Below are 14,079 nucleotides of genomic sequence, written 5' to 3'. Positions count from 1 at the left end.
TTGGACAATAAAAACAAAAATCAACTAAAACTATAATTAAAATTGATTATAGTAGGCCTAAAACTAATCAGACACGCAATCTTTAATAATAAAATGTGTGTCAAATTTGTAGACCAAATTTCCATGATTTTTTCAAAACTTTCTGGGTATTTTTATTCATCTAAATCTTATTCAGGCCTGAACATTGCAATTTTCAAATTACATGACTTTTCCAGGTATTTCATGACCATATAAAACCTGTATATCTGTATTTGCATGAGTCATATGTGATAAATATATGCAAGTGCTTACCTCCATCTGTTTGAAGTCACACACTGCCTGGACTGGCTGCTTGCCTTTGATTGGGTTGGTGGGGTTGCGAGGCTTCAGCTGGATGATGCTCCTGGCTCTCTTATTGAGGCCGGCCAATTGGGTCTTAAACTCATTCAGCTGCTCCTTCTCATCCTGTGAGACAAGATTCAGTGTAAGCACCAGATTAAGGGGTGTGTCAAATTGTTTCATACACAATAATATTGTCAAAATATCATATACAAAACGAGGGTCTTTGCAAGTTACTGTTTGCAAGTTACTTGGTGTCATATCACCAAGAATATCATAAGCAAAAATACTCTGTAATATTGAGATATTATTTTAGGACCATATCGCCCAGCCCTGTGTCATGTCGAACGCAATACTGTTTGAAGGCTCTTTGAAAGATATACTAACCAAAGCATCTTTCACCAGGTCTTCCAGACGAGTAGACGTAGTGGAGCGATCACATGTGTACTTCTTCTTCATAGTGTCCTGCATCTTTTTCATCTTCTCATCTGCTTCTTTTACATCAGCAAAGAACTGCAAAGAGAATGTTGAGAAGAATTAAAAGGTTTGAAAAAATGTTAATCATTACAGTAATTATACCATTACCATACCAAGATCATCTGAGTGGCTTATACTGACATTAGTAACCCATAATTAGTTTATATGTAACAGGCCATTGGTTTAAAAAAATATTTTAAACTGATCCAAATAGATGCTACCTTTATATCATTTAATAAAATAAATGAAAAATATATTTTTGGCCCAGACTGCAGATATGCATATGTGCAAGAAATTGTCAACCACATCTTCACCTTAAACCTTTTTAGAGGCACAAAAAGTTTCTTAAAAAATGGCAGATTAACTGATATTGTAAAATTACAAACCATAACACTAAACCCAGGGTTTATACACTTTTCAACCAATACATTTCCACATTTTTTTCATGACAAATCGATTTTTAAAACATCAGTGCATACATGGTCAAAAAACAATACTTAAAAACAACTTAAACTATAATTAAAAGTGATTATAGTAGGTATAAAATGAGTCTGATGAAAATGTTGACACAACATCTTTATTAATAAAAAGTGTGTCAGATTTTGAGGGCTCCATTGTGTAAGGGCTAAATTACTGAATTAACTCTGAGCTGATATATTTATTAGCTCAAAATAGATTTTCTCCATCAATAAACAGAAACACAAACGTTTGTAGACCAAATTTCCATGACTTTTCCAAAACTTTCTGTGTATTTTTATTGCTCCAATACTTATCCAGGCCTGGAAATGACTATTTTCAATTTCCATGATCTTTCCAGGTTTTTAATGACTGTATGATCCCTGTAAACCAGATTGGGGATGTGACCCATTGTGCACTAGGTTGCATTGATTTATTAAGTACATATTCACTTGTTTTTCCTTATTTAATAATAATAGCAGGCTGCAAAGGTTTCCTTGCTCATGTGTCATACAGGTTGTTTTTTGGTGCTTAAAAAAATCATCAAATAACCAACCTCATGTGGTGTTAGCATCAGTGGTAGCAGTGCCAGACCAGAAAAGTGATCACCGTTGCTCAATGGTTTTAAATAATACTACATAAAATGTGGAGTTACAGTGGTTTACCTGATAGTATGCAGTATTCTCTTTGAGATGAGCCTCAATACAGCAGCAGAGCTGAAGGATCCAACTCCACTGTGTCTGCAGGCCTGCAGTGAACGCCTGAGACAAAACAAAACATTAGCAAAACTCAGACATAGCACAGACATTACCAATATATAAACAACAACAACAAAAACACAGGTTTTTAGAACTCTTAAACTGATATTTCACCTCAACAGTCTTTTTGCCTGGGTGGCCCTCCCTAATGAGTCTGTCTCCAGTGGCCTGGATCTCATTGACCTTCTTCTCTCGGAGCTCCAGTTCCCGCATTAGTCCCTAAAACACAACAAGCAAGTTAGAAGACAAGCTCAAAACTGTGATCAATTTCTGTAATAACCTCCACAAAACAATTTGAAGTTTCTGAAAAGTTTCTTACTGAATAGTTCTCTTTCTTTGCAGTCATGTTGGTGTTGCGGTCACTCCAGTCAAAGTTGACCTCCTCCTCCTCCTTGTCATTGAGCCAAATCAGCTCCTTAGTGGCAGCATTGACAAAAGCATGGAGCTGATCAAGGTTCCTCAGGCGAGACTTGGATGAGTTCTAAATTACAGAAGTAATAATAAACATCTCACATCAGATTTACTGCCTTAATTTTAACTATATTAATAATAAATGATTAAAAGAACAATGCTCACCAAGAGCTTGGCATATTGAAGATCCAGTTTGGCCAGGTATTCCCTGTATGTGCTCTTACTCATGGGAGACAGTTGATTCTAAAATAGGAAAGAAAAAAAGGAGAAAGAAAGCAAAAATGTTACATACTAAAAATATAAATGTTGAAGCAACGAAAAAACAATACTGATATATGTTGTTTTTTTATTTAATTAAATTTAATTTAAATTGTGTACAACAGCTAGGACAAATAAAATTATGAACAATTATGTGCTGGACAATAACTCTTGATATGTGTGTGAAACTCCAATATATTAAGTCTATTTTTTATCTGTTTATTTATTTATTTATTTATTTATACATATATTCTGTGCACTGATATGTACATATATGAATGTAAAATAAAAAATAAAAAAACATCTAAATGTAATTACCTCATCAGCACGTGCCCGCTCAATCTTGGATTTAAAGTCCTCCACGGTCTGGTGTAGACCTCTGTGGCTGCCCAGCTGAGACTCCACAGTGGGCAGGTCAGAGCCCCATTCTGCCGTCTCGATTCTACGCTGGTTCTCTTCTACCCAAGCCAGCAAGTCCTGGGCGTAGCGAAGAGTGACATCGTCCAGCTCCGGTCGTGCCCGCGGGCTCGGTGACGAAGTGAGTGGAGGCACAACTACTGCTGACTTCATTCGCAGATTATAGTCGCTGCGCAGGTTTACCAGACGCTCATGAAGGCGGTAAACTCTGTGTAAAGAAAAATCTCCCTTATTGCTTCTTCCTTTACTTTTATTTTTATTCTTGCTTTATTGGCTCTAAACTTAAAACATACACCTTGTTATACTGCTGTATAATATACCTATTATACTGCTACCATCAATAACATATAATCTATTAAATATAGTTAAATATACTAAATATGAATCATACCATCTAATCTCTAATCTCCATAGTCCTCGATTAAACCGTTGAGTATCTGTTCAATGTTCATGTCAATGCTACAAACCTGCGGTACATCTGCTCAGCCTGTAGATGGCGTCCATCTTTGAGAATCTGCACATCATTGAAAAGCAGACGGATCATGTCGTCAGCCTTATCCAAGTCTCTTCCCACTTCTGCTGTGTACTGGGCGGGCTTTCCTGCACTTAGTAGTCGTATGTCCTACAATCAAGTAAGAAAAAGGGTATGGCTTCAGTAATCAATGGAAAATAAGTCCTTAAAGAAATATCTATGCAGGTCAGGGGAAGCACATATTTTAGAAGGTCTGCACAATATATTATTTCAGAATTTTCATTGTAATGTACATGTCATGCTTATTCTGTTGTTTAATACAAAACAAAATGACACTGATCAATGTTCTTTTTCCATGACATACAGTATCTACAGGGGACAGATACTTTTTTTTACTGCTCAGTATACTTAAATGTACTCCAATTTATACATATACAGTGGGCAATAGTAATATTGTGACGTGTTGCATAACTGATTTTTGGTGAAATTCCTGCATTTGTAATACAACAGTACATAGCATGTCAGCATTTTCCAATTTCAGGTATCCCTGGTATAAGGCACAACTGTGCCAATGAAAAAAATCCAATGTTTTAGCCTAGTTGTAGTAAGAATGTCAATTAATTATATTTCGAGGTGTGGTCTGTGTCTAAAATTCTACTACTCTTTATCATTACTGGATATTGTCTCAGATCCTAACTAGTCTGTATCACTTATACTAACAGTTGTTGACACTGGTCTGATGTAGATTGTTGCCAGTCTGTTCATGAATCTGAAATCATATATAAGCAGGAATGTGCAGAGAGAGTGAGTCAGAGGCTTGTGCTATCTAATAAGAGTTGAGCTGCCCTGGTTGTGAACTGTGCAGTGGAGGACTGTAGTCTCAATGCTGGGGATGGAGTTAGAGATGTTTTGGAGCTACTCACCGACTGCAGGAGCGTCTCCAGATGGTTCAGCTGCTCCTCACACACACCAGACTCCATCTGAACTTTGCTGACGATCCTCTGGAGTCGCTCTAACCTAAAACACAAAAAGACATGACACAGTCAATAAATAAGGCCTTCGTTTCTTTATCAGGCCTCTTGCACCATTATAAAAGTCAAATTTAATGGTTTTTAAGACCTTTTTAAGACCTCAATAAATATACCTTAAGACCCAGAATTGTAGTTATAATTAATTGTATTGGAAATCATAACTTATCGTTTCCTATTTATCATTTGTTAGTATGTTAGCATGTAAACTAGCTCCCTGCTAACCTTAGTCTTCTCCCTGTTAATGTTAGCTAGCTCTCCACCAATGTTAACTAGCTATCCCCAGTAACATTAGCTAGCTCCCCACTAAACTTACTTTTCTCCCCAGTAACATTAGCTAACTTGTTGCTAAAGTTAAGGTGTTAGCTAGCTCTTCTCTAATGTTAGCTAGCTCTCTGCTAACCTTAGTTCTCTCCCCAGTAACTTTAGCTAGCTCGCTGCTAAATTTAGTATTTTAGCTAGTTCTCTGCTAAACTTATTTCTTCCACCAGTTACTTTAACTAGCTCTCTGCTAACCTTAGTTCTCTCCTCTGTAACATTAGCAAACTCGCTGCTAAATTTAGTATGTTAGCTAGCTCTCCGCTAACGTTAGCTAGCTCTACGCTAATGTTAGCTAGGCCCTCTCTATGGCTAGTTCTTTTCCCAGAGTAGATGTTTACACTGGGGCACTGTGTTTTCCCACAGACTGCAAATTTTATACCTACGGCAAATTTACAGTAAATTTAATACAATTTAAGACCTTAGTTACCCAGGTTTTAATTTAAGACATTTTAAGACTTTTTAAGGACCCGCAAGAATCCTGTTTATTTATGTTTCACCATAACTAACAAACAAGCACAGGACAAAAACAAGGCAGAACAAATAAATGACAAATGCAAATGTTAAATAAAACTAATATTATTGTATTGTAATAACACCAACATATTAGAAAAATCTGTATTAATAAAGCAGACACGAGCATACATCTTGCCTAAAGTTTCTCTATTTTTAGCAAACACAAAATTAGCAAAAAGCTACATATCAGTAAACACTCACAGCCTTCCTCTGCGCAGCAGGTACTCTAACTTATACGGGTCTGTCACAAATGCCATGACCGAGTATCCAAAAGCTCTCAGGTCTTCCTCCAAAACACTAGACAAGAAATAGCCTCTTCCCCCATAGTCTTCAAATATTATAAGACTAGACAAAGCCGTACGGAACTGCCGTTCAGACTGAGCTAAATGTCTTGGCTGCTTGGTCAGCCATTCCGTAACACAGTCCTATGAAAGGAGCTTCCCAGTGAGCTACATTACTCACTCAACCAGGAGCAACAGCACTGTCTTGTGACAGGGGGACGAACCCTGCTCAATACGCCCACTCCCTCCATATGTGCGATATGAATCTTGGTTTATAATAATTTAATCTCTGCCTAATATGTGCAGACCCTTTTCTATGAGCTCTCTATTCCCATGTTCAGAACAAAGGTAAAAAATTCTTGTAGCATGCTATCAGATATTCTAATTAACAAGAAAAACAGCAGGTTGTTGACCTGAGGTGAGCAAACAAGAACATCATCGTCTCTTTTGGTCTAATTTGGTTAAAGTGCTCACAGCATCTCTGAGCTTTTGCTTTGAGGCTTGTCACATGAGACATATTTGCCCCTAATAAAACAATTTCACTAGCATATGTTTCTCATTTCATTAAACGTGTTTCATGGTCCATTTAAGAACAATACTGATGCCCTGAGAAAAATAATATTAGGACCGGAAGAACTAAAAGAGCACAGACAGGAACTATCCAGGCAGTCTTATAAAGGCTTGTGTAGACAGAGGTCAAGAAGCTATACTAGCTTTGTGAACTGGGTAATGTCCTTAGCAGTACTGAGGTAATGTCACACTGTTAGACTTGTTGGAGTCATTCTGTGACTGGATCATTGTCAGATATATGGATACATTCCTCACGTAACTCTACACAAAAAAGCCTATAAAAAACAGATCATTTGTAAGAAAGAACCCTAAAACCTAAAATATTCGACAACTCCAATTCTTTTTCTTTTGGAAAGAAGAAGAAGATAAAATTTTATGATTTGCCATTACTGTGCCATTACTTTTGCAAATACCAAATTATAAATAAAATATTTTTTAAATGTTTTAATGATTTACACAATGGGTTAAATGAAGAGAATAAAAACAGTGATTCTGCTTTATCCTGCGTTCACACTGGAAAGCAACAAAGTGACAGGCGACCATTTATTTGCTATGGCAGAGTGTGATTTGTTGCCGTGACGTGCAAGAAGCGAAAAAGTGCGTCAGAAAAACAAGGGATACAGAGTTTACATTTTCTTAACTTTATGCAAATAAATTGTAAGATGCAGAAAAGGGACATTCTAACATGATTAGCTACTATCATTTCTTTGGACCGATCACATACAAGGCGGCCCGAGGTCTTCAAGCTTCTGCTCTCTGAACTTTTGGTTCCTTTCACATTTCATTTCTACCATCGTAGAGAAAACATGAACGAGGGACTCATTACTGCTGTTTCTTCGTTTCCTATTTTATATGATGCATCTTGCATATAAACAGGCACAGTTTAAAGAAATGTAGCACCTAGAAGAAAGTGGCAGAGATTGTTGGTGTTTCTGGTGGGTTGGCTGTTCAATATCTACCTTACGCAGGTAAATCAAAGCTCGGGAATCATAGCTGCAGAATAAAGTTGTATTAAATAAATGTATTATTAAATATAATAATCTAATATAATATTATAAATAATCTAGTTATTATTAAATAAAGCGGCCAAGCGATTTCTCATATTTATAGCCTATTTTCAAGCAGGACTAAAAATGACTGGATGGTGAATGTTACATATATAAAAAAACACCCACCCTGTTCTTTTTAAAATCTATTTATTTTTAACCAATTTTGTAATCTTAATTTAGTTATCAAAAACATATTTAATACAAACACACATTTTATAAATTATAATTATTAGGGCCATTGAAACAATACCATTTTTGTGCTTTTTTTCTTATCGGAAGCTGGACCATGATACAAGTGCATGTAGAGCTTTGACACGCCCACAAGCATCAAATGCGGAGCGACACGAGCGACTCGTTGCGTCCTAGTGTAAATGCAGAGTCAGAATGTGTTTAATTATGTCTCTGTAGAGGTAGAGGTAGAAAAAGAAAAAGAAAAAAATATCTACCAGGGGTGCCCAAACTGTAGAACCATTTTAAAGGCTTCCATAAGCTTCAATTAAGCAAATAGTTATCTCAGTTCCTTACATAATAAATGCATTTGTAAAAATACTTAAAGAAAGCTTTTGCTAAAGGCAACTGCTCCCTGTTAACTAAGTAAACTCTAGAGACTCAAAAAGCTCAAACAGCCTTAAAAGACTTTAGTAAAATTGGAATTTCATGTAATTAATCACCTCTCAAACTCTGTCCTCAGCAGCCTCTCTCTCTCCAGGATGGCCACATGGAGTCGCCCCCATTCTTTCTCAACGTCGATTGGATGGTAACCAGGGGGAACTTTGATCTGACCAGCTTGAACAGCACTCTGTTCAGACATAACAAAAAGTTCAGACATAACAAATAACTGTCACCAACAACAATCCATGTCAAAACAAGTGCACAAATGATGATTTTAGCATGGTAAACTTTCACAAACGTGACACTAACCTCAAAGGACTGATAGACTAGCTTGGAGCGGTCTTTGTCCGCCTCTTTGGCTGGCAGTTCAGTCTCTTTGAACTTCAAAAACTGACGCCACAGGATCTGCAATTCAGTGAAAAACATTTGTTACACATATTGTAATGCACTAAAGGAACTGTAGCTCTAATGCTCACACTTATATGAGTCACAGAAAAAGAGAAAACAAGAATGTACTATTTTTGAAGGAAATTAGTTAATCAGTTAGTGACAAACAGTAAATGACGTGGAACACCAAAATGATGGTGCTGAAAACAACACCCTGACTCTAATAACACTCCTATCCAAGTGCTGTAATGTGGTCAGGAGGCTATTTTGCCTTAGTTTCAAGCCTTGTGCTTCTCATTCACATAATTGCATCTTAGGTCATGTGTATGATTCAGCATTTGAAACTCTTAATAGGGTGTTAATGCAATAAAAACAGACAACACTTACATAGGAAACAAGGCACTGGTTAAATAGAAGCAATAGAAAAGATTTTGAGTAATAATAAAACTAATACAAATGCTTTATATATTAAGAACAGTCCAGTCGTGTCAGGATATGCAATTACACATGAATAGATTTTAAAGTAGCTATACAAATATATACTCTACACAACTAAAGTTTAATTAATGTTTTCCTGAGTTTTTAAGCTGAGAGCATTGAATCTCTTCAACTCTTTGTAACCAATCCATTACTCATTCAGTCAGTGGGGAGTGTCACTTGGTGTTTTTTTCAGATTGGATAAAATAAAACCTGCCTTGAAGCCACAATGATTTTCTTACCATAGAGCTGCTGCCACACCCTGTGGGGGGAGGACTGTACAAATCCCAACAGTGAACTCACCTCAAACTAAAGCATGTTCTAAAGCAGTAAGAACCTGAACTGTTTGATGTGCTATTGAATTACATGACTCATTCACTTAAACCAAAGTAGCTGGTTTTCACAAACTCTTCTTACAGATTCTTACTGACTGTTTTGTCTTTGTATGCCTACTGTTTCTGTCACATGCCACCACAAACTAGTTATAAACAAAGGTATAAAACTACTCCTACATAATAAACTTTTAGTACAATACAGTTCAGTACGCACACAGTTGCTAATAGCAACACAACACACACAAGACACTTTGAGATCTGTCCGGCTTTAAGTTAATACACAGTGTAGCTTTGCTGCTATTACACTTACCTCGATTTCCTCAAAGCTGGCAGGAAACTTCCTCTCCTCAAAAATGATGACATGATGTCTGATCCACTGCAGCAGAATAGTGACCAGTTCGTAGTACTCCTGCCAGCGCAGCTCCAGCTCCTGCACACATACACGATAGGGGATCAACAACAGACAGGAAAAGCTTCCTGCCCTATTGCTAACTCTCTAACTCGCACACCACATTCACTCAATTAGGTGTCAACAGCCCTGGCCCTGTCTGACTTTAGAGACAGCAAGGGAGGGGGAGAATGGGAGATTGGGGCATTTGAGGAAATCTAACTATAGCTTATCAAATTGCTTGTTGGAGTTTCATGAGGCAAATGCAAGGTTTATCTACACAAGGGAATATAATACAAATGCATTTATCTATAGCAGTGTTTCTCAGTCCTGGTCTTGGGGGGCCACCCTGTCCTGCACATTTTAATGGTTACCCTGCTTTAACACAACCTCTGTCACTCTTAAATAGCTTGTTAATAACCCTTTAACTTTTGCTTAACTGTTTTATGTAACTTATATGAGTTACTATATCTTATTAAAGAGGGTGCAGAACTGAACCCAACCTAATTGTGCCATCTCTACCAATCGGCAGAGACCCAATAGAGTTAATTGTATCTTTTAGTAGTATGCTTTTCAATTTTCACCCATAAATCACTCCACACATGTTGACTGAATTTGGTGAAATTTTATTTTTAAAATATTAGTTTCCGAAGTTTCGATAAATGGAATTATGTAACTTTGTACAACATGCAGTTTATTATATTTTTGTATTTGGGGTTTATGTTCTAGTTTAACCACAAAGTGTCAGCTTATCTTTTTCACAGATATGTACATTTTAAAACACTATTGAAATACCAAAATTCCAAAATTAAAACATTCTTTTGATTTTTTTAGTGAGGATGTTAAAGGGTTAACTGATTACTTAAATTTGGTACATTGAAAGAAGGGGTATAAATAAAAAAAATGCCAGCATAGGGTGCCTTCAGAACTAGGGTTGAAAAATCCTGATCTATAGTATAGTATAGTATTAACACTACAAGGTAACAAAAGAGTAACTCTGCCTAGGTTTGCAAAACTTGTACAATGTGCTATTAGGAAAGCGTGACCTCCGGCAGTTAAATTCACATGACACAGCATTTAAGGATTCCGTGGGAATGGAAAAGGGCAAGTAGCCTCACTGAGAGAGTGCCTAATTTATTAGATTTGATTGCAAGCCTTAGACAAAGGTCTATGCATATTGCTGTAAAACTAGTGTGTGTACCATACCAACCAAAAGTTTAGACAGCTTCTTATTTAATATTTTTTCTGCACTGTAATATTAATATTGAAGGCAACACAACAATGAAGGAAAATTAGTATGATATTTATTATATCTGAGTAAAATAAAAATGTCATTTTTATCCAGTGTTATGTAGTGGTCAGGGTTAAATACAACTAAACCACTGTGCTAATCTTTACATGCAATAATATAAAAAAACATTGTGTTTTTAAAAATTGATAAAATATTGATAAACTAAATATTGCAATACTTCAACATAATAGATATTTTCTTACATCCTTAATGTTTACCTCATGAAGCTAAGAGAGAAAATGCCAAGAATGTGCAAATTTGTCATCAAAGCTAAAGGAGGCTAATTTTAAAAAAAAAATCTAAAGTATAAACTTTCCACTTTTTTGTTAACTACAAAATGTCATATGCATTCTGTTTACAATACTGAGCTTCAATAATAAAGTAGAAATAAATATTGGGTGAAAAAACTCACACTGACTCTAACACCACCCGAAACGGTTTCTCGAGGCATGGCATCATAAAGGGAGGACACATATGTGATGATGGACTTCTCATCAGGGTGTGGCACGTCAACATCTGAAAACATATAAAAAAAACTATTTTTTTAGAAAAAGAAAAACATGTTTCAATTTAAAACTGTAAATCTTAGTAGATCCTGCTCTCAGTAGTGTACTATTTTCTATTATGCACAATATCTCAATTCACCATGTACAGCATAATCTATATACCATCATTATGTCTTATATAACTACTTATATACTATTAATTTGTTATTTTTTTTACTTTCAATCTATGAGCATTCTCACTGGTCACTGCTTATCACAATATACACATACCAGGAAACCATGCTTTATCTAATTGTAGTTTTCTAGAGTCATATTTTTTAGTATTTAGCATTTTTTGTATGTATACATTTTATATACTGTTTTGTATAGTTCCTCTATGCTGCTGTAATATTGCAAATTTCTCAGCTGTGGGATTTTTAAGGATAATGTTGTCTTATGTAACTCAGAGTCCCAAAACAACCAATCCAATCCAATCCAATATTATCTCATTTTTTTAGTTCCCTCCCTGAAAAATGAGAAGTGAGGCGTGAACATACCCTCTGGGTCAAGTAGGCGTGTGACTCCCAGCTCTTTCTCTGCCACGTTAAAAGCCTGCTCCAGGTTCTGTAGGTTGGTCTGGCGGTAAACCTTCGACATGTCGACGAGTCTGGGCCTAGAAGAGAATGAGAAGAAATGAGAGGGGCATCAGAATTAGAATCATAGCAAGTATTATTTTATAGTATATACATACATTTAAATAGAGAACCATAAAAAATACAGCCATTATTGGTTCAGAATTTTACAAACCACTTAAAATTCAGAAAGCACATAAATATGGAATATTTAGTGTACAAGCAAAACACAGAGTATAGATCAAAATAAATATGTTACAACAATCAAACAAATGTACACTTTTATAATACCAACTCTAAGCTGGTTTCAATATTTACTTGTAAAAAAGGGATGTGGTGCACCTTTACAGCACAATGATGACAATTATCCAAGTAATCTCTTTTACACATGACATAAAATAAAATAATTCTGCTTTAGTATGGGAAGCAAAGAAAATTTATAGCTGTAGGTGAAGGAACCACCTGGCTCATAAATCCTGACTATCAGCTGACTCCTGAGCCATAAACCACAGCTGACAAGCCATTCAGTAAACCAAGAAAACACTTCTAAACATTACATGTGCTAAACACCATAATAAAACAAAAAAATAGACTATCTGTATTCAATGTATTATTTAAATATGAATTAACACAGTCCAGATTTAACAAATGATCATGCAAACCTAAGCACACAATAATCAGCTGACACCGAGTACAGTAATAAAGTGCATTTAAGAGGCCAGACCGGTATAACTCTTTGACTTGCAGTGTGGAGCGCACGGCATAGTGGTCTCCAGGGCTTGGTGGAGAGATAGACTCTGTGCTTCCATCTTCAATCCTGAGTGAAAGTTGGTTGGAAAGGCTGCCGGAGCTCAATCCTGTTCCAGTGTCAATATCCCATGCATAAGAATCTCCACTGGAGTGAGCCCCCAGAATCTGGGAGCCCCTGCCCGAATCTAAAGAGCTTTCAGATGGGATCTCCTCACACAGCATGACCACACGGTCCTCAGCATCACTCACAGAGCCTGCAGTGCTGCTGCTGCTGACCCGCCGCTTCCTGAACGATAGTCTCTGCTTCAGACTTTGCATCATGACTGCTACTATATCACTATAATAAATCAGTTCACTTGTTGCTGGATTGCTTATTTCAGCTTCCAGTGGTTAAAGCGTCCTTCAAGTCCCCCAACAACAAGAAGAAGTGAAGCTTTTCAGTGATGCCTAAATGTCGATCTAGCTGCTGTCTCAGCTATGGATGCACGCATTTCCAAAAATACAATATTTCATGCAGGGATCACAGGTAGTTTGGAGTCCGTATTCCATTCAGTGAGCACAGAAAACTACTGCACCAAGAAAAAAAAAATGTCTGTGTTGCATGTAAAAACCTCCTCATCCGTTCTGCAAAAAGGCAGCTCTGTCAGCTGCAGCGGGTTTTTCTGTCTAACAAACACACTAAATTCCATACACACGCTGGAAGGGCAGCAGGGCGTACCCAAGCTTTGTAGGTACATGTCAATGGTGCCCTGCGGGGATGCTTGTCTTTACTTTCATAATGGCACTCCATTCACCACGCCTTCAAGTATTTCTCTCCTCAGCTCTCTCCATTAAAAAAAGTCTCTTTCACTCACGCCCACTCAGCCTCTCCCTCTTTTATCCGCTCTTCCACAGAATGGATGCGCTTAATTTACACTGTTAGCTAACAGTAACAGTATAATGATTCCAGTTTCTTTCATCTTTCCTACCAATACATCTCTCACTACTTTTTAGTTTAAGATAAAATCTCTCTCCTGTCTAAGTACAAAAGCGATCTTACTCATTATGCATCCATTCACATACACACTTCTGTTGATGGTAATTAAATGAGGTTTATTATGGTGTCTTGTTCAGAGTTCTGTTGTTGTGAATGTTCAAGTACAAACTGCCAATCTTTAATCAAATGCCAACATTATACTAGACTTCAAAGCAGACTGTGTGGGCCCACTGGCTCCTTATGCCAAACTGGCACTTTTTTAAAGGGGAAAGATTGTAGAGCTTCTGTTTCCTGTCTTGTTACAGTGGCATTGGACAGTTGTGGACTGTTGCTGGCTTACATACTTAACTAAAATACACTCAATGTCTCACTCAAATAAATGGTTGCAAAAATACTTGCATTCAGAAGGAAGTGATG

At 36.8% G+C, this 14,079-nt stretch overlaps 2 protein-coding genes across 8 annotated transcripts in view; both read right to left on the bottom strand.

Moving 5' to 3' along the window:
- The window catches only part of plecb (plectin b), a 208,070-nt gene that overhangs the window by 24,655 nt on the left and 169,336 nt on the right, over positions 1-14,079 (bottom strand). For all 7 annotated transcript variants that reach the window (XM_022673780.2, XM_015607864.3, XM_007257276.4 and 4 more), the window contains 14 exons: positions 11,862-11,977; positions 11,232-11,335; positions 9,451-9,570; positions 8,251-8,346; positions 8,001-8,128; positions 4,491-4,584; positions 3,563-3,717; positions 2,997-3,303; positions 2,586-2,663; positions 2,329-2,490; positions 2,124-2,228; positions 1,917-2,012; positions 706-831; positions 292-444 (listed from right to left, as the gene is read on the bottom strand). In XM_022673780.2, the coding sequence (XP_022529501.2) occupies positions 292-444; positions 706-831; positions 1,917-2,012; positions 2,124-2,228; positions 2,329-2,490; positions 2,586-2,663; positions 2,997-3,303; positions 3,563-3,717; positions 4,491-4,584; positions 8,001-8,128; positions 8,251-8,346; positions 9,451-9,570; positions 11,232-11,335; positions 11,862-11,977 (1,840 nt within the window). The remainder of the gene's footprint in view (positions 1-291; positions 445-705; positions 832-1,916; positions 2,013-2,123; positions 2,229-2,328; positions 2,491-2,585; positions 2,664-2,996; positions 3,304-3,562; positions 3,718-4,490; positions 4,585-8,000; positions 8,129-8,250; positions 8,347-9,450; positions 9,571-11,231; positions 11,336-11,861; positions 11,978-14,079) is intronic.
- The window catches only part of macf1b (microtubule actin crosslinking factor 1b), a 108,839-nt gene that overhangs the window by 71,721 nt on the left and 23,039 nt on the right, over positions 1-14,079 (bottom strand). The window lies entirely within an intron of this gene.

Source organism: Astyanax mexicanus, chromosome 6 (genome assembly GCF_023375975.1).
Source record: "Astyanax mexicanus isolate ESR-SI-001 chromosome 6, AstMex3_surface, whole genome shotgun sequence".
Classification (NCBI taxonomy): Eukaryota; Metazoa; Chordata; class Actinopteri; order Characiformes; family Acestrorhamphidae; genus Astyanax; species Astyanax mexicanus.
This window is presented reverse-complemented; position numbering and strand designations above follow the sequence as displayed.